Below are 18,154 nucleotides of genomic sequence, written 5' to 3'. Positions count from 1 at the left end.
AAAATCAAAAGTTAAGGGCTTCCCTGGTGGCACAGTGGTTGAGAGTCTGCCTGCCGATGCAGGGAACACGGGTTCGTGCCCCAATCCGGGAGGATCCCACATGCCGCGAAGCGGCTGGGACCGTGAGCCATGGCCTCTGAGCCTGCGCGTCCGGAGCCTGTGCTCCGCAAGGGTAGAGGCCACAACAGTGAGAGGCCCGCATACCGCAAAAAAAAAAAAAAAAAATGTTAAGACAGTCTCTTCAGTGATGTATGGAATTGACTTCTAATATTCTCTTTCAATTCCAGTTTTGCAGAATCCTGCTATAGGAAAAATGGAGCTGTTCGGTGTATTTGTAAAGAAAACTATGCTGGACCTAACTGTGAAAGGTAGGCTACTGAAAGTCACCATGTGCTATGGGGGTCAAAGGAAACTTCCTGTTTCTTACACTCATCAGCTCTGCCATGCTCTCGTTCAGTAGGTCTTAAGAAGAGGGAGTGGGAGATAGCATTTCAGAACCCCTTTGGGGAGCGTTCCCAAATCCCATGCGTCATATACAGCTATGAGAATGCTCCCTAGGCGTCCAGGGCTACATCTCAGGATAAATGGGTAAGGAAAGAGGAAAAATGAGTATGCGTATTTTGAAGAGATTCTCTAGATGCTTTTGGTAACAGTCCTCTCCCTCTCTCTCTCTCTCTCTCTCTCTCTCTCTCTCTCTCTCTCACTGAGAACCAGTAGTACAATTAATGTCCAAAAGAGAGAGAGAAAGAGAGAAAGTCTTCTTCAGTGATTCCTTTTTTATCAACTGGTCAGTTATTAGAGTGATACATTGAAAAAAAGCACAAACCTATTATTTAACCTATTATTTATACCATCTCCTCTCCTGAAAAGTAAACTAATTCCATGAGTTTGGATTTTCTGAATCCCTTTTTGGTATTTACACCTAACACTCTTTTTTAAGTTGCTTTGGGCTTTGCTCAAACAAGAATGGCCTTGGCAAGCAAGGGTGCAAGACTCCCACTGAATGATTCCTGGCAAGACGTTTCCCATCCTCCCTCAGCTGCTCACAGCTTTCTAAGATAAAAGTGCTTTCACTGTAAGAGTCTCACAGAGAGGCCTTCTTATTTTTAACATAAATGCCATTAATATCCTCCCCACTGTGTTTAGGCAGTGAAATGATGTGTGGTGTCCTCAAGACAGGGAGGGAAGGGGCAGAAGGGACCGGTCAGACATACAGTCCCACATCCCCACATCTGCAGCGCGCTCACTTCACCACAGCATGCTGCTTACTGCCCTGGGTGGAGCTCACAGATTCAGCCTGGGGCTCAAAAGGTAAACCTTAAATACCATCTCATTTCCGAGGAAAACACCCTCCATCTCTAAAAGTGTAGCTCTGGAACTCTTTTTAAAAAGCCACAGTGTCTATGGTACATAGAAAAATCTCTGTATTTTGAGGGCATTGTTATTGTGATTATTAAATTTGCAAAATGTGGATAATTCTTTTGCTAAAGAGCTGTGGGATTTTCCTCCTTTTACTGTAAGAGAAGAGGGAAGTGAAAGGTGAGGGACCATATGAATGTCATCCTTTAAGAGGGACTTCTAGAGATGGTCAGGTGACCCTTGGCTGATTAATGTTGGTGACACGCTTTTCCTATATTTCCTTATTTGGGGACCCAGGAACATAAGCCACCTGATTTACTCATTATCTGGCTCAGTGGGGGTGAGAGGATTGTTCATCAGCCAGGGATGGAGATTTTTCTCCTCAGTGTCTGAGGTTTAAGTCAGTTTAGTTAGATAAGGATTGAGCAATATTACCAGCTAATGGGTGTTGTATGGCTCCTGAAGGGGGAATTAATGGCCTTAAATAGAGTCCTGCTGACCCAATGCAAGTTCCTCCAGAAGTGAGTAATCTCAGCCCTAAGGGCTCAGTCCTACAAAATCACACAGGGGTGCGGATTAGGGTTCTGTCAGTGACAGTGGGGGGCCTGGCACAGGACATCATGCCCACCTCACATGTGGCATTGTAGATGATAAATCCCCTGGCCCACATCAGAGGTTCCTGGAACCTGCCATTAATCAGCAAGGCTCAGTCAAATCTGCTGCTTAGCCTGGACCTGGATTGATAGGATGGAGGAGAGAGCACTAGTTTGGGAAGTGGAAGTACCGTGTTGAGATGTAGCATCAGCCTGGTGGCTGTCTCTCAGCTGTAGCCCTTTATGATCTCCTGGGCAAGTTATTTGATCTCTAAGTGGCTATTTCCACATCTCCAGAAAGGAAAAAATGAAAATACCCACCTCATAGGACTGTTGTGAGTAATACTGTGAAGTTTTTAGTATGGCACCTGGCACTTAATAAATGCTCAATAAAAATTAACTGGTGGGCTTCCCTGGTGGCACAGAGGTTGAGAGTCCGCCTGCCGATGCAGGGGATGCGGGTTCGTGCCCCGGTCTGGGAAGACCCCACATGACGCGGAGTGGCTGGGCCCGTGAGCCATGGCCGCTGAGCTTGCACGTCCGGAGCCTGTGCTCCACAGCGGGAGAGGCCGCAATGGTGAGAGGCCCGCATACTGCAAAAAAAAAAAAAAAAAAAAAATTAACTGGTAACAGTATGAGTCATTGTGCCTATTGTCCTGTTGCCATTGCTGGCATAATGTGTGCTTGGGACAAGCTGGCTCATTTCCCTGAATCTCAGTTTCCTTAGCTAGAAATAGTGCCCTTTATTGATTGTTTCCTATGTCCTCTCTCAGCCTCATAACTACCCTGAGAGGAGGTCGTATTTTGCATATGAGGAAACTGTGACTTATCTAAAGTCACATCACTGCTAAGTGGGGGAACCAGGACTTGGAAAGTTTGGCTTAAAATCTGGATTCTTCTCCCATTCTGCTTTTCCCGAATGTCTTCTAAGAGTCTCCTATTTTGAACATTGACAATTAATGAATTAGATGATATAGATGATATCATCTATAGATGAATTAGATGATATCTCCTCTTCTGATATAGAGGAGAAAAATGGTTAGTCTGTTAAGTAGATTCCCTTTGACAGGAGGCTGCATTTACAAAGGTGCTGGAAATAAGCATCCCTTCTCAGGCCTTTCATCTGCATTGGGGGAGGATCACTTTGAGCAACTTTCATTTCTCCTTCTCTTTCCCATCCACCCTTCCTCTCACCCTGTTCTTTTAAAAAGAATCCACTGAGGTCTTTTACATCAAAAATTGACCTGACGATACAGGTAACTCTTTTTCAAAATAGAAATGACCACACAAACAGATCGGTGGGAAGAGTTAGGGATGCAATACATCTAAGACATGTTCTCTTGTCCTCAATGAAGTCAAGGCTAGGGGAGGAGACAAACCTGAAAACCATTCATTGCAAGACAGAAAAAATGAAAAGCTAAAGAGAGGGCAAGCAGAGGCTCTTCAAAAGCGTAGTGAAAGGAGTGGTTTCCTTCCCACAGCGGGGCTGGATCATCCCACAGGAGGTGGCCTTAACTGCTTTTGATTTGTTTGACTCTGGGACTGAGAGGGGGTTCTGTTTTGAGTTTACTCATCAAGTTGTTAAATTGTCCCAATTAAACTTCATCTAATATGTTTTCAATGAATTTGTAAACTCAGATCTCTCCACAAGATCTTTCCAAAATATGCAGCTGATTTGCATGGATATCTATCTCATTAGTTCAAACAAGAACACTCTGGGTGTTTCTGTACCTAAAGGTCATTTAATTGGGGTGATTTTCAAGTCTGACTGTGTGTAAGTATCTCCTGGAAACCTTTGGATTCCCTAGCCCTCCCTCACCAGCTCCATGCCCCACTGAAAAGAGACCTCTCGGGTGAGGCCTGGGGACCCATATTTTGATTCCCCGTTGGGTTCTCACACCAGTCCTCTCACTGACTTGTGAACTACTGCTCTATTTCAACTTTTAATACCACACCCTCAAAATACAAAACAGTGATTCTCAAACTGGGGCTCAAGAGCCACTGACTGGTGTCCTTGGAAATATTCGTGGAGGTTCATGGGTTCTCAGTGACACAAAAGTGTTTCATTTCAGTGATAATCTTGAAAAAAAAGTTCATTGAAACATGTTCTGGACTTTCTGAAGTACCATTTTATAATAAAGAGGGATCTATCTGCCTCAGAGCTGAGGAGAAAATAATGGCTGATGGTGTGTCAGTGAGACATTACAGACAACTGGAGGCCGAATGACATGACAGTGAGGCACACAGAGTCATGACATAGCACAGGGCAGGTCATGCATGCTGAACTCAAACAATCCTCTACCACATCACATTACAAGTAACCATTCAGTTGCAACGACATCATCCGTTGCCCTGAATTAATAGTGTTCATTTGAATTCGATCCATTTTATAGTTTTGTTTTATTTGGAAAATTTATCTTGGTTTTTCAAGATGTATACAAGTCATAGACATAAGGAGTTACTACTTAGTTTTATGTTTGAAATATTTAAAGGTAATTTAAATGAACACTGGAAGAGATATTCTGTATGAATGTTTTTCTTTTCACAAGGATCCATACTATATACAATTTTGAGCAACACTGGTCTAAACATAAGACACGAGCCTCTTCTAGTACTGTGCAGAGCAGCTCAAAGCACGCTTGTCTTCCCAGTAAGGTCCATGTTACTTAGCCTGCTCTGGGCCCTGCCTGTCTCTTCCCAAAGTCCTTTCTCACCTCACAATTTAAACTCCCCATGCTGGACCTGCTGCTCTTAAAGTCCACCAGGTCAACTGTAGAGCTTACCACATTTTATTACATTTAGATGATGATCATGATGATGATGATAAAAATAATAACTAACATTTATTGAGTGCTTACTCTATGCCAGGCACTGTTGTAAGCAGTTCACTTGCAATGATACATTTAAACTTCAAAATAAAATCCTATGAGATACCATTTTCATCCTTATTTACAGAGAAAGAAAGTGAGACACAGAGACGTTAAGCCACTTGTTCAAAATCGAACAATTTTTTAAAATCTCATTGAAATATGAGCTTCTCAGCAGAAGTAGCATCTTATTTATTTCTCTATCCATTCTTCCTCCGTTGCAGTGTCTAAAACATTGTAGGCACTGAGTTATATTTGCTTCTATAATACTTTTTTAAAACTTTTTTTTACTAAAAAAACCCCAGAATTTTTAATGTTCCTTTAAGAAAGCACGATGTAGTGACAAGAGTCAGTCATTTCTTGCCCCATTTGATCCCCCACTTCCCACCCCATGCCTGGAAAATCAAAGACCCAGAATTGAATAGAGGTTGCAAATGAAAGTCATCTTCTGATGCAAATAATTATAAAATGCACAACCGAATGGACAGGCGTTTTGAATTCTTATTCTCATTCCAGAATGACCTACCCTCTGCTCCTAAGTAGTACATTTTAAAGATGACGGACCTGAGACTAAGAGCTATGAAGAGACTTAATCTAAGGTCACATAATTGACCCTCAATGTTCAACACAAAGTTTTCAGTTAATAAACATATATGATGTCAATGCCTTAGTATTCCACATTGTCTCTTGCGGCAGCTTTAACAGTGTACCTTTATCCATTCAATTCTGCAGGGGATTGAGAGACATGCTAAAACCGTATGAGGTTTTATCATGTGGATCTTATTGCTTAAGGATCAGGAAAGAAGAATGGGGCAAATTAAAGCAAATTCAGGGAGACCTGAAAATCCTAACAGGAAAGGCCGAACATAGTATCATCAGGGACGATGATGACAGTGATAATGATTTTGATGATGACCTTGATGTTAGAAAACAATAACAAAGAGGAGGAAGAAGAAGAAGAAGCTAACATTTATTGAGGCTTATATTATGATTCAGGGCTTTAGCCTGATTCTTTCTGCAGGCGTCAAGTTTTTCAAACTTAAGGTATCAGCCCTGTTATCTGTATAGAATTCTTATTACTCCCTACTCTCTGCCCTGCCCCATTTCTGGATTCTGGCTCTGTGACCTGGAATGCGTTACTTATATTTTCCTAGCCTTAGCTCCCAGTCATTCGTAGAGAAGTAGAGAGCATTTATATGGCATCTGCTATGTAACAGGTGCTTTTTTTTTTCTTCATTTAATTTAACCCAGATGACAGCTACAGAGTGACATCCCCCGCCAGAAAAGCTTCTATGCCACCTGGGCTGGGAATTTTGGCACCTTTGATAAAGGCATTCAGTAAGAGGTATATGGCCTTGGGAAGAGAAGAAAAGGAGAAGGAGCAGAGGAGAGGGAAAGCACTACAAAAATTCCCAAAATATTAGTTCTTGGTCAAAAGCATTTTTTTCCAAAAAACGTATCTTTTTGTTTTCCATTTTTCCCAAATGATATGATCACTGACTGAAATGACAAAGTTTGTATGTCACAGTTCTTTCATTTACACTGTAATTTTATCAGCTCTATTTTCTCCAAGTGAATCAAGTCATTAATAAAGCTAGAAACAAGATTATGGAAGAAAATAAAAGTGCACCAGTACTGGGTACCTGGGCTCCAATGCTGACTCTAAATCCGACTCCTTGTCCTTTTGTGTCCTTTGTATCCTTTGTAATTTGCTCTTCGAGGACAGGAATTAGGTGTATTAATAGATAGCATTTAATTACTCAACTGTTAGATCATTAATGGACTTATTAGTTAACTCATTAACGCCAGATTTGTGGAGTGGAAAGAGCATAAGCTTGGAGTCCCATACGATGCTTGAGCCCTGAAGCAGTGAACCAATTGTCCAGCTTCTCCACGCTGTAGTTTCCTCATCTACAAAGTCAGGGTTAGAGGGTGCCATGAGTACAAAACCTTCGTGTGCTCATTCTATAAAATCTGTAGGGTTGAAGTTGGGACTGTGACTTCAGAATTGCCTCTGAGCCTACCACCAAAAGATATTCTTGAAATTCAAAGTAACTCAAAGTAGGTTTCCACTGTGGTTGAGATTCTGACTAGTAGAAGACCAGGGGACCACCTATGGAGATCAAATACAGTGGAATTAAACAGAGAAAAGGAAGCAACTGGCATCTGGCTTCTGTGAGCTTGGACAAGTCCGTTCACTCCCAGACCTCAGGCTTCGCAGCTGCACACTGAAGTGGCAGATCTGAGTCCCATTTTAGTGAGCCTAAGTATCTAATATTCTGTTTGGTGAACTGCGGCACAGGATAGAAATTCAATCCAGCCATGTGTTCCATAGAGGAATGATTTATGCTGACTTGGGGACAAGAGGGCCTGTGAACCAAAGGTACAAAGACATGAGTATGAATAATAAAATTTATCAAACATTTCCTCAGGGGGATGTCTCTTTGTGGGTTGTGTGGCACTTACATTCATTCTTATCTTTTTCATAGTCCTCGACTTCTAGAGTTTGTGTAATTATGCCTAATTCTTTTCCTGTTCTTTCAGTGCATAGGCTATGTGTTTTTCCTCTTCCTGTCTCTTTGTTCCTTACACAAAATAGACATGAATTGTCCTTCTGTTGGATGAATTCACTCATTCATTTATAGCAGCAGCAGTGTGGTCCAGGGCAGAGCAAAGGAAAGAGCATCAGGGTCAGAAGGTCTGGGTCTTACGCTGTCACTTCCTAGCATGTGAGCCTGGAAAACCAAAGTAGCCTCTCAGCCTCGGAATGCCAAGCCTGTGTGCCCTACCTCCCAGGTGTCTGTGGTAACTAAATGAATTTACCTGGGTGAAGTCATGAGATACGTTGCAAGTGCCTGAACATACACCATCATGACAACTACATCAAAAAACTGAGACATAGGAATAAAACCTGGAAAAACATATGCAAAATGTTGAACAGTGATTGTTAAGGTCTTGGGATTACAGATGTGATTTTTTTTTCATTTCTCTATTTTTCAAATCTTCTGAATCATGATTCTTTTACTTTAAATGGAAGCATTTAAAAAGGTGGTGTCCTATTATTGCTGGCTGGGTCTTATTGGTGTCCTTGGAAAGTCTTCTCTTCCTTTCCACTCCCAAGGCATAGGTCCCACCCCAGGCCCTCCCCACCTAACCCTGGTCTCCCATTCCAGCCCCGAGTCCATCCTGAACTCTGATGCCAACACCAGCTTCATTCACCGTCACTTTTATCACTCAGAAACCTTCACTGGCTGTCTTCTTTTTCTTTCTCATCAAAACTAACTCCTGTGCCTGACCTTCAGCCCCATGACGGTGTGACTGCACATTCCTTCCAGCCACTCCCAAAGCATCTTCAGCCCACCTTAGCCAGTCTTCAACACTGATTTAGGTCCATAGCAGAGAGGGGGCCACAGCCAGCCAAAAAGTGTGTAGTTTGCCTCAAAAAGTATTCTTATAAAGTTTGAGCCAACCTTTAAAAACTGAGATTTCACATAAAAATCCGAATTTCAACTTTTTCCTTTAAAAATAAGATCTGACAACATAGATCCTTCATTCCCTCAAGGCTACAGTATAGAAACAGTTGATAGGAGCTGAGAAGCAGCTACCCCCTTAGGTGGGGCCTGTGGGCCCATCACTCAGAGCAGGGCCTCTGCTGGCCGACAGGTTACCTTTTGGAAAAAGTAGAGAAAGGGTCTTTTCCTCTGGTCAGAGGCAGCCCCCCCCAGAGTGCATAGCTTGGCAAGGCCAGCAAAGGCTGGAAGTAGTTCACCCTCTGCTCTCCACCGGGGCTGGAGTCTCTCATTAAGGCCAGCTGGCATGACTGTAGGCCTCAGCTCTGCCTCCACAGCAAATACAGTTAGGCACCTGGCCTCTGTAGGCTCATATATCTGAAACATACAGAATAATGGCCATCTGGCCCCAGCTCTGTTTATCTGTGGTACTCCCAGCTCTGCCCTCTGCTTTGTCTCCGCACTGTCTTCCTTCAGTCACAAGATGGCTGCAAGAGCTAAGCGTGCTGCCTGCCTCTTCATTCACCTGCAGAGGGAGAGAAGACCTTCACACAAGCCTCAAACAAGAGCCCTGAGTCCACTCCAGCTGAATCACTCCTGAGCCAAACCATTTCGGCCAGGACAATGCCAGGCACTGGTTGGCTCAGGTTTAGGTTATCAGAACAATTCACTATGGCAAGGTAGAATACATACCAGTGTTTCTCAGTAAAGGTATTACTAACATTTTGTCAATTCTTAGCTATGCCCTAGTGGCATATCTCATGGCCAAATGTAGCATATCTAGTACCACCATCGTATGCCAGCTGTGCACCCCAGTCATTGGAGTGACCAGAAATGCCCCCACCCTGGTCATATCCAGACACTCCTGCACCTGAAGGTCTCGCCGAACTGAATGGGCTGCAACACAATGGGGAGGGGTAGTTCCTTAAAAACAAAGTCTGGTCCTATTAGGAAGATGGGAGAGTGGGAATTAATTCTGGGAGAGCAATACACAAATATCCATTACACTTTCTTCTAGGTAGGAAAGAAGCTAAGAAGGAAGAAAACTATGGATGCTAAATTTTTAACATGTGATTCCCCTTCAGATGTGCTCCTGGTTACTATGGAAACCCCTTGCTGATTGGAAGCACCTGTAAGAAATGTGACTGCAGTGGCAATTCAGATCCTAACCTGATCTTTGAAGACTGTGATGAGGTCACTGGCCAGTGTAGGAATTGCTTACGCAACACCACCGGATTCAAGTGTGAACACTGCGCACCTGGCTACTATGGGGATGCCAGGAGAGCCAAGAACTGTGCAGGTATGGTTCTGTGCGTGCTGCAGCAGCTACCCAGCCAGCACATGTGTGATAGGAGCAGGGTCTCTGTCAGTGCTGGATTTAGATGAATTTATCTTGGGGAAATATTGCAATTACCCCCTTGACACTTTTCCAGGGCAATATAGGAATGTGCATCCCATACTTCTAGGGGTAGGTATTTTTATCAAGACTAATGTAGCTTAGCTCATGGGTAGAATGAACCATGAGACACTAACACTAGTGAACTTTTGTCTTATCATCTTTATGTCCTTTCAATTTTGATCAAATAAGTAAATCAGACTTCCATAGATTACCTGTCATTGACCAGAGGACTGAATGAAAGTTTGCATGTTTGACATCAATTTTCTTACTCTGCAAGCTATGTGTCTCTTTTTAGTTACGTTTGGTAAAATCAACATTTCAGTGAAATAGATTAGCAAGCCATAGGTAGTTTAATCATCCCCCTATTTCCTCAAATTATCAGAGTAAATATTTCAGGGATAATATATCTTCCTGGTCAGACTTCAGTTAGACTGAAAGGTACAAATTTTATTCAGGATTTCTCCAATCCATTTGCCTCAGAGAGTGAAGCTCTTCAGAAGAAAAGTTAAATTGCCTTCCTCTAGGACTAAAGGGAGGCTGAGACTGAATATTCCTTCTCTTATGTGACTTTGAGGGGAAGAAGAGTGAGGGAGAGTTATTGTGCTCTTGTGGCATGCTTCAATTGGAGATTCTCTCACTGAAACAGATTTCCACTTGAAGAGATTTTTAAGAAGTGAAGTTTGAAACTGAGAAGAAAACAAATATGATCTGCAGAAGCAATACAAGTAAACATGTTTCCAGGAAAGCTATGTGCACAGAAGCGTAACCCCGAGAATAACAGAGTGGAGAGAGGAGCTCTGTGCCCAGTCAGACTAAAGAGAGAAAGTGGGCATCAGAAAGAGTGTTGGCAAAATCAAAGACTTAAACATTGACATCCTGATTCTCAAAATATTGACTCATATCAATATGTCAACTCATGTTTAAGTTACAGAGATGCAGATCAGTCTTAGAAAAGAAGCTGATGCTAGAAGCAATAAAGCATGATCTTGCTGAATTGTTTAATAAATCTACATTTTGTGGAACATTAAACAGCCAAAATGTAATAAATGTATGTTACCCTTGAAGCTAATTTTTTATGATTATTCTGTTAAGACAGTTAAGAGGTGGGAGGAAATTCACAATTCCAGCTTATTGCTAGCCTAGATAGCTTAAGAAATCCTTTGTAAATATTAAAAATTAATCTCCACTCCAGAAGCAGCCACATAGCACAGGGAGATCAGCTCAGTGCTTTGTGACCACCTAGAAGGGTGGGAGGGAGACGCAAGAGGGAGGAGATATGGGGATATATGTATATGTATAGCTGATTCACTTTGTTATACAGCAGAAACTAACACACCACTGTAAAGCAATTATACTTCGATGAAGATGTTAAAAAAAAATTAATCTCCACTCCAAAACTCAGTGGAAAATGAACAGTCTAGTGAGATTGGGGTTTTGTTTTTGGTTTTTTTCCAAAAGGCATTCTTGAAAATTATCAGTAGATTAATAATAGGCGCCCAGATCTTCTAAATTTATGTAAATATGGTCCTAATTCTTTCCACAACATTGTTGCTAGCTATCCCACTGATAGCTGTCATTTGGAGGTTTGGAGTCAGTCTTGCCGAGAGTCAAGCACTGTGGGACCCAAGAATCGCTCTTGGGTCTCCTCACTCACACCTGGCAGTAATCAAACCTGGAGCTGGATTAACTGGAGAATTTGACTGTGATGAAAGGATGGCTTTCAGATTCCAGCTGAATGATGGACTCTGTGATCATTTTGTACCTTATGAAACTGACCAGGAGCTCTTTGGACTGAAGCAGTTGCAGAGTCATGTCAGAATCTCAAATAGTTGGGAAAGGAATCCTAGAACATTTAGATTTACTTTTGCCCCAGAGTCACCTTTGAAAATCTCCTTGAGCTGGGGCTTAATTGGGTGAGAGGAATAATCACTAAATCATGTATTCCACACGATCTTAAGAAAGAATATAATTAATCCCCATTGAAGAATTATATACCAATAGCCAGTATTTCTACAAACCACAAAAACATTGCCATACTTTAGGCATTAAGAAATGAATCCCTAATCTCTTGTTTTTGTTTCCCACAGTGTGCAGTTGTGGGGGAGGCCCATGTGACAGCGTAACCGGAGAATGCTTGGAAGAAGGTTCTGAACCCCCTACAGGCATGGACTGCCCAACCATAAGTAAAAATAACAGTACATGATTGACTAACCCCACTTTCTCTAATGTGCTGCAGGTGTAGGATTAAGAAAAGCTATGCAATACTCTCTCTAGAAACTGCCTGAGTCCAACCCTTGGCTTTAACCCTGTCTGTGCCTCAACCAAATGGACCCTAAACAAAAGACATTCAGTCCACTTGATTCCAATGGGCAGATAGGTGATTTACATTTAAACAGCTCTATTTTAGAAAATTTATTTTATCAAGTCTTTAAGTTCGGCATCTTACTTAGTAGGTAAAGGCTAAGTTGGAAATACAGTTCCCAGTGACTGAGTTCATTTTAGCTCCTTTTTCTATATTATCTCTTCAGGTCCTCAGATAAAGTAATCCACAGACTACGCTTTACAACATTGGGGAAACTGAGATGCCAAGAGATTTAAGTGGCTTTTCTCAAATCACTCTAAATCTGAAGTGGCACAGAAATATAATATTCAGGCCTTATGAAATGGAGCTGCCTTTTCTTTCCTGCCCCTCTGGTTATTCAAATCATGAGTATTCCTAATGGTGCAAGAACCTGCTGAAACATTTCAAAACAAATGCCCAGACCCGGTCTCAATGACTTCTCAAGCATCCTTCAAGCCCTTAGCCTAGAGAAGTCCATGATTGATTTTTTAGAAGGATTTAAGGAAAGCTTTGCCTTAGAAAACCTTCTATCAAGAAAGTAATATTTGGCTTTAGGTAGAGTGGTTTAAAGACTGCTTTAATATTAGATATCCCTTCCCCCAAACAAAAGTATCTTGGCCGCTCAGTCCCTCTAGGCACAAGAGATTAATATTACTGAAGGTGACATAGGATGGGAGGCACAAGCAGGACAGAGTTTATACACTGACAGCATAGGTGACCCCCTAAGCAAGGTCACTTTAAAGACATCAATGTGCCTGCTTGGCCCTACGCATCTTTTCCACCAGCCTGATGTACTGGCTGGGGAGCCATTCCTTTGAGAGAGCATATGAGGAAGTCTGCGTTGAACTTCAAATAACAAATTAACATATTAACAACCATTAACACTTTAGTCTCCATTTATCAGTTCTCTAGAAGAGAGTGCAGTCTGGGGGAAAGAGATTGGGAACAGAAAAGTTTCAAAGGGTGTCCTTTGTGTGTGTGTCACAGGAGGGCGCTGGGTCCTGGGGGTGATGACAGTGGTCAGAGGAACTCAAACGTGAAATGCAGGAAGGAGCGAGAAACTGCCACCTACCTAACCATGTGTGCAGGTTCGTCAACTATCAGGGAGTGATATTCGCAAACAGTGATGTCCTGCAGACCTGCTTCTGCTGAACCATTCATCCCGACAGGAGGTCGGGCCATGGGGAGGCGCTGAGACATCCCTGGGGTGAGGTGAAGGCATTAGAACCTGAATAGGCAGTAAGAAAAGCTGCTAGGAGAGGGGGAATATCTGGCACGTTCCAGCTTCACTAGCCGGCACCAAGCAGAAGCCCAAAGCCTGACATGGAGAGAGTCATCCCAGATAGCTTTCCTACCACCAAAGAAGAGTGGAGAGAGGGTTCTCCTTTGCCACCCATCTCTCAGATGCCTTGCCCTTTGTGCTTCCTTTCTTTCTCAGCTCAGCCTTTAGTGTTCATGTTAACCTAATTTTCACTTGCATGTGTTTGTTTTTTTGTTACGTTTTAAGTGCTCGATTAACACTTTAGCTCATCTTAGGCCCTACTCTGTTTTGAGTGTAAGGACTAGTTCCTGGCCCAGAACAACTCCTCAGGAAACAAAATTACAAGTAGTATTAACCAAGAAAGTGCATATAATAATCGACTTAAAGCAGCATGCTTCCCAGCTGACCTTTGATTTTGAAGAAATGACATACCCACTTTACCCCCAGGCTGTGATAAGTGCATCTGGGATCTGACTGATGACCTTCGGTTAGCAGCGCTCTCCATTGAAGAAAGCAAATCTGGTCTATTGAGTGTGTCATCTGGTGCCGCTGCTCATAGGCATGTGAATGAAATCAACTCCACCATCTACCTCCTCAAAGTATGCAGGAATTGTATACCTTCTGTGTATTTTCATTCTGGTTTCATAGGGTCACTCCTGGTAATTCCTGTCCATTTTGGTATGAGTCCAGTGGTTATATTACAGATTGTTAGACCTAGGAAATTATGAAAAGTTGATTACGGTCATGAACTCCAGCCTAAACCAAGAGCTGTCATCTATTAAAAAGGTTAATATGGAAAATGAAATGACTAAAAAACTAGTATCTATGTACAAAGCTATTGATGGAGGAGAAACACTCTTATTTCAGTGGAGCTGTACATTGGTTATTCAAGTCAACACTGCAGACATACCATTACCTTAGCTTCAGTTTGCTGTGTTTTCAGGAGTTTCTCTAAAAACTAACACACACACTCTCATTCTCTCTTTCCTCCTTCTTCCCTCCCTCTCTCTCCTGCCCTTACCTTTCCTTCTCACTGACACACATTCTTTCTCATCTCACACACACACTCAAATACACAGGCACACTCACATGCTCTGTTTCTCTGCTTAGATCTAGTGGTTAACATCTAATAAGCAAGTGAAAGGCAGGCAATAGTCAAAAACCATAACAGTGCTTGTATATCTAAGCTTTAAGAGGTGTTTTTTCCCCCTTTAAATCATGGGCTTCAGGGCTTCCCTGGTGGCACAGTGGTTGAGAGTCCGCCTGCCGATGCAGGGGACACGGGTTCGTGCCCTGGTCTGGGAAGATCCCACGTGCCGCAGAGCGGCTGGGCCTGTGAGCCATGACCACTGAGCCTGCGCGTCCGGAGCCTGTGCTCCGCAACAGGAGAGGCCACAACAGCGAGTGGCCCGCAAATCATGGGCTTCAATCACAGCCAACGGATATTTTTTAAAACAATAATGATTTGCTGAAAGGATAATAGAATTAATACCAGCATACTTTTTTACTTTGTTAGTCAGTTTAGCATAATGGTTTAAGAGCAGAAACTTTGACACCAGAATGCTTGGATTCAAATCCCAGCTCTGACACTTAGTAGCTATGTGACCTTGGGTAACTTATTTAACCTCTTTATTTTTCAGTTACCTCATCTGGAATTGAGGATAATCATTACACCCACCTCATGGGTTGTTGAGGGAATTCAGTGAGTTGTTATATGCAGAGCAGTTAGAACAGTACCTAACATAGAAAGTGCTCATTACTCTGCTTTTTGGAGGTGCAAATGATATCCACAGCAATTGCCCAAATGTGCAAAGTGTAAAACAAAACAAAAATCACAAAATTGTAAACCTGGATGGTCTGGATGGAATCTTAGTAAGTACTCTATTCCCAATTTAGGAATTGTTCTTAACCAGACTCATCTGTTTGGACACATGAAGGCACTGATTCTCAGAGGAGTTACCCAGACTCAGTCCTTTTGATACCACTTGAATCCTCTTTCCCCAACAGCACAACTTCAAGGTAGAAATAATTATTATATTATATTATATATAATAATATTATAGGAAGTCAGTGCCAAGATGGAAGGGCTTACTCCAAAGTAATCGAAGGAAAGCTGCATTTGGACCAAACTGCTCAAAATGGAAAAGAAAGGGGAAAATGGTCTGAAATAAAGAGAATTGTTCTCCTTACACCAAAAAAAGGAAAGTGAATTTCTAAACTCCATTTGCACTGATTGACGTGGTTTATCATTTCCTCCAAGACCTGCGAAATTGAAGTTTTAAGGCTCAGACACCCAAGGCCACTGCCAGTCTATATTGTGCCTTTGTGCAGATTTGGAAAAGATACCCTTTCCCCAGAACCAGCACAGCCCAAGCCAGAATCTCCAGCCTGGTACGTGGAGCTTGCAGAATTTCTGCCCCTAGGGCCCTCCACCCCCTTGTGCAGACCTCAAACTTCATACCAGCCTGCAGTAGCCTGTGGACCCCACTATTCTGAGAATAAAGGCTCACACTCTGCTCTGAGTCCTCTTGCACTGAAAGAGTTTTCTGCATATTTTTACAAACCAGGTGTGCACATTTACTGACTATGGAAAAATACGTGTTTTTTTTCCCACAGACAAAATTGTCAGAAAGAGAAAACCAATATGTCCTAAGAAAGATACAAATCAACAATGCTGAAAACACAATGAAAAGCCTTCTGTCTGACGTGGAGGAATTAGCTGGAAGGGTATGTGTTCAGTTTCTGGGACTAACTTCAGAGATGGGATTTAGCTGGTGTGAGACTGGCTAGTCACAAATGACTGAGGCTTACCACAGCCCAGAAAAAATGCAGTGACCCAGGTGCCTTAAAATAAATCAAGGCAAGACCTGAGGAGAAAGTTAATATACTTGGTCTCTACTGTGTCTTCCCATTTTAATTGGTTTCCTTGAAAAAACAGGTTTATGGAAAACTTTCATTGTATTTGCTGCTGGTAAATATGGTTGATATATGTTTTAATTAGAAGAGTCGTTGTTCACCTTAACATTTTATGGCTAAGAGCAATAGAACATCCAGAAACAAACTTTATTATATAGAATATAAAATTTAAATGTTTGCTAAAGTATGCATTAAATAATAAAAGGAAAGAAGAGAAATTGTGTTGAGAAAGCAATTTTGCAGTTTGGCAGGAAAAAAACCCACTTTGGACCCTCATTTTATACTGTATACTAAAATAAATTTCAGACAGATTAAAGACTTGAGTTTAAATCTCAAATCTACAAGAAAACACAACTAGATAATTATTAAACCTTGAAAGGAAATAACAATACATTTAAATATAGTGTGAAGAATTGTAATAAAAAGAAATAATAGATTTGACAAGAAAAAATTTCAAATACATAGTAAAACAACTAAATAAATGAAAAAAGTCAACAAGACTAAGAAAAATGTCGGGGGAAATATGACTTATAAAAGCTCTCAAAAATTAACAAGAAAAACATTAAAACATGAGCAAAGTCAATGTGAGAGACTATTAAATACATTCCCCAAGAGCCTAATGGAAAAATATCCATCCTCTGTACTAATAAAAAAAATACAACTAAGCCACAAGGCGCCATGTTTAACATGTTAAAATGTTGAACACATTTTTTTCCCTGATTATGTTCCACCAGTTCTGCCCAGAGTACTCTGGAATTTCTGCTTTCAGATACTGATGTTTGACGTTATAAATTGCTGAAGTTCTTTTCAAAAACAATTCTCATTTTCTACAAAAATAAAGGTTAAAATAACTCTGATAATCTCTTTTGACCTTGGACCTCTTAAACTAAGAGATTATGCTTCTAAAAATGTGAATTACTCTAATTGGATCCTTGGAAGATTCAACTACTTTTAAATGCATATAAAAATTGTGTCCCTCGTTCCCATGCAATGGAGCATGTTAATCCAACCATGAGCGTTTGAAGAGCAGTGAGATCGCTTAAGTTTCAAAGGAAATACCAGGAAAGAAATCTTTGTGAAAACTCGTAATTTCATTTGTGTCATGGCTGTAACTTACTGAAAGTGTCTCAAATTCTTGAGGAAATGTTTTCACCAAGATTAGCTCCTTCCATAGCTCAGACATGGACTTACTGATTCTTTTGTTGTACCGTTTTCCTACTTCCAATATAAGTTAAATGCAGGCTTTCATGGGGAGGAAATAGTGCAAGCTTGAAAGGGACATCACAGAAAAGGCTCCTGAACAATGAGAACAGACCACCAAAGCCAGAAGTTGATGATAAAGCAACTGGAGCATTCACCCAGCTGTTGCCATCGATTCTTATTGAAAATAACATCCTTCTGGCTACGACACAAACAGTTCTGATGCTGAAGGAACCTGCTGAAACATTTTGAAACAAACACCCAGAGAGGGTCTTAATGACTTCTCAAGCATCCTTCAAGCCCTTAGTCTAGAAAAATCCATAATTGATTCTTAGAAAGATTTAAGAAAAGCTTTATCTTAGAAAGCCTTCTATCAAAAAAATAACTAATATTTAGCTTTAGCTAGAGTGAAGGATTCCACTGTAGTTTCCCACAGTGTGATAAAAAAAATCACAGTAATGTTGCCTCTTGAACTTGAACTTATGGTTGATCCTTGAACAACACAGGTTTGAACTGCACGGGTCCACTTATATGCAGGTTCTTTTCAGTAAATACGTACTACAGTATTACATGATCTGCATTTGGTTGAGTCCACAGATACAGAACCTCGGATACAGAGGGCCAACTGTAAAGTTATATATGGATTTTCAACTGTGTCGGTGCCCCCAACCCCTACGTTGTTCAAGGGTCAGCTGTATCTCTGTATGCA

At 41.5% G+C, this 18,154-nt stretch overlaps 1 protein-coding gene across 1 annotated transcript in view; it reads left to right on the top strand.

The window, feature by feature from the left end:
- Positions 1–18,154, top strand: part of LAMA4 (laminin subunit alpha 4) — a 151,159-nt gene that overhangs the window by 57,335 nt on the left and 75,670 nt on the right. Inside the window, exons 4-8 of the mRNA XM_082668705.1 lie at positions 288–368; positions 9,414–9,628; positions 11,815–11,910; positions 13,777–13,928; positions 15,946–16,056. Coding sequence (XP_082524831.1) covers positions 288–368; positions 9,414–9,628; positions 11,815–11,910; positions 13,777–13,928; positions 15,946–16,056 — 655 coding nt within the window. The remainder of the gene's footprint in view (positions 1–287; positions 369–9,413; positions 9,629–11,814; positions 11,911–13,776; positions 13,929–15,945; positions 16,057–18,154) is intronic.

The sequence above is a fragment of the Grampus griseus genome (assembly GCF_964374135.1).
Source record: "Grampus griseus genome assembly, chromosome: 13".
Classification (NCBI taxonomy): domain Eukaryota; kingdom Metazoa; phylum Chordata; class Mammalia; order Artiodactyla; family Delphinidae; genus Grampus; species Grampus griseus.
Note: the sequence above shows the minus strand (reverse complement) of the source record. Positions and strands in the feature narration are given on the sequence as shown.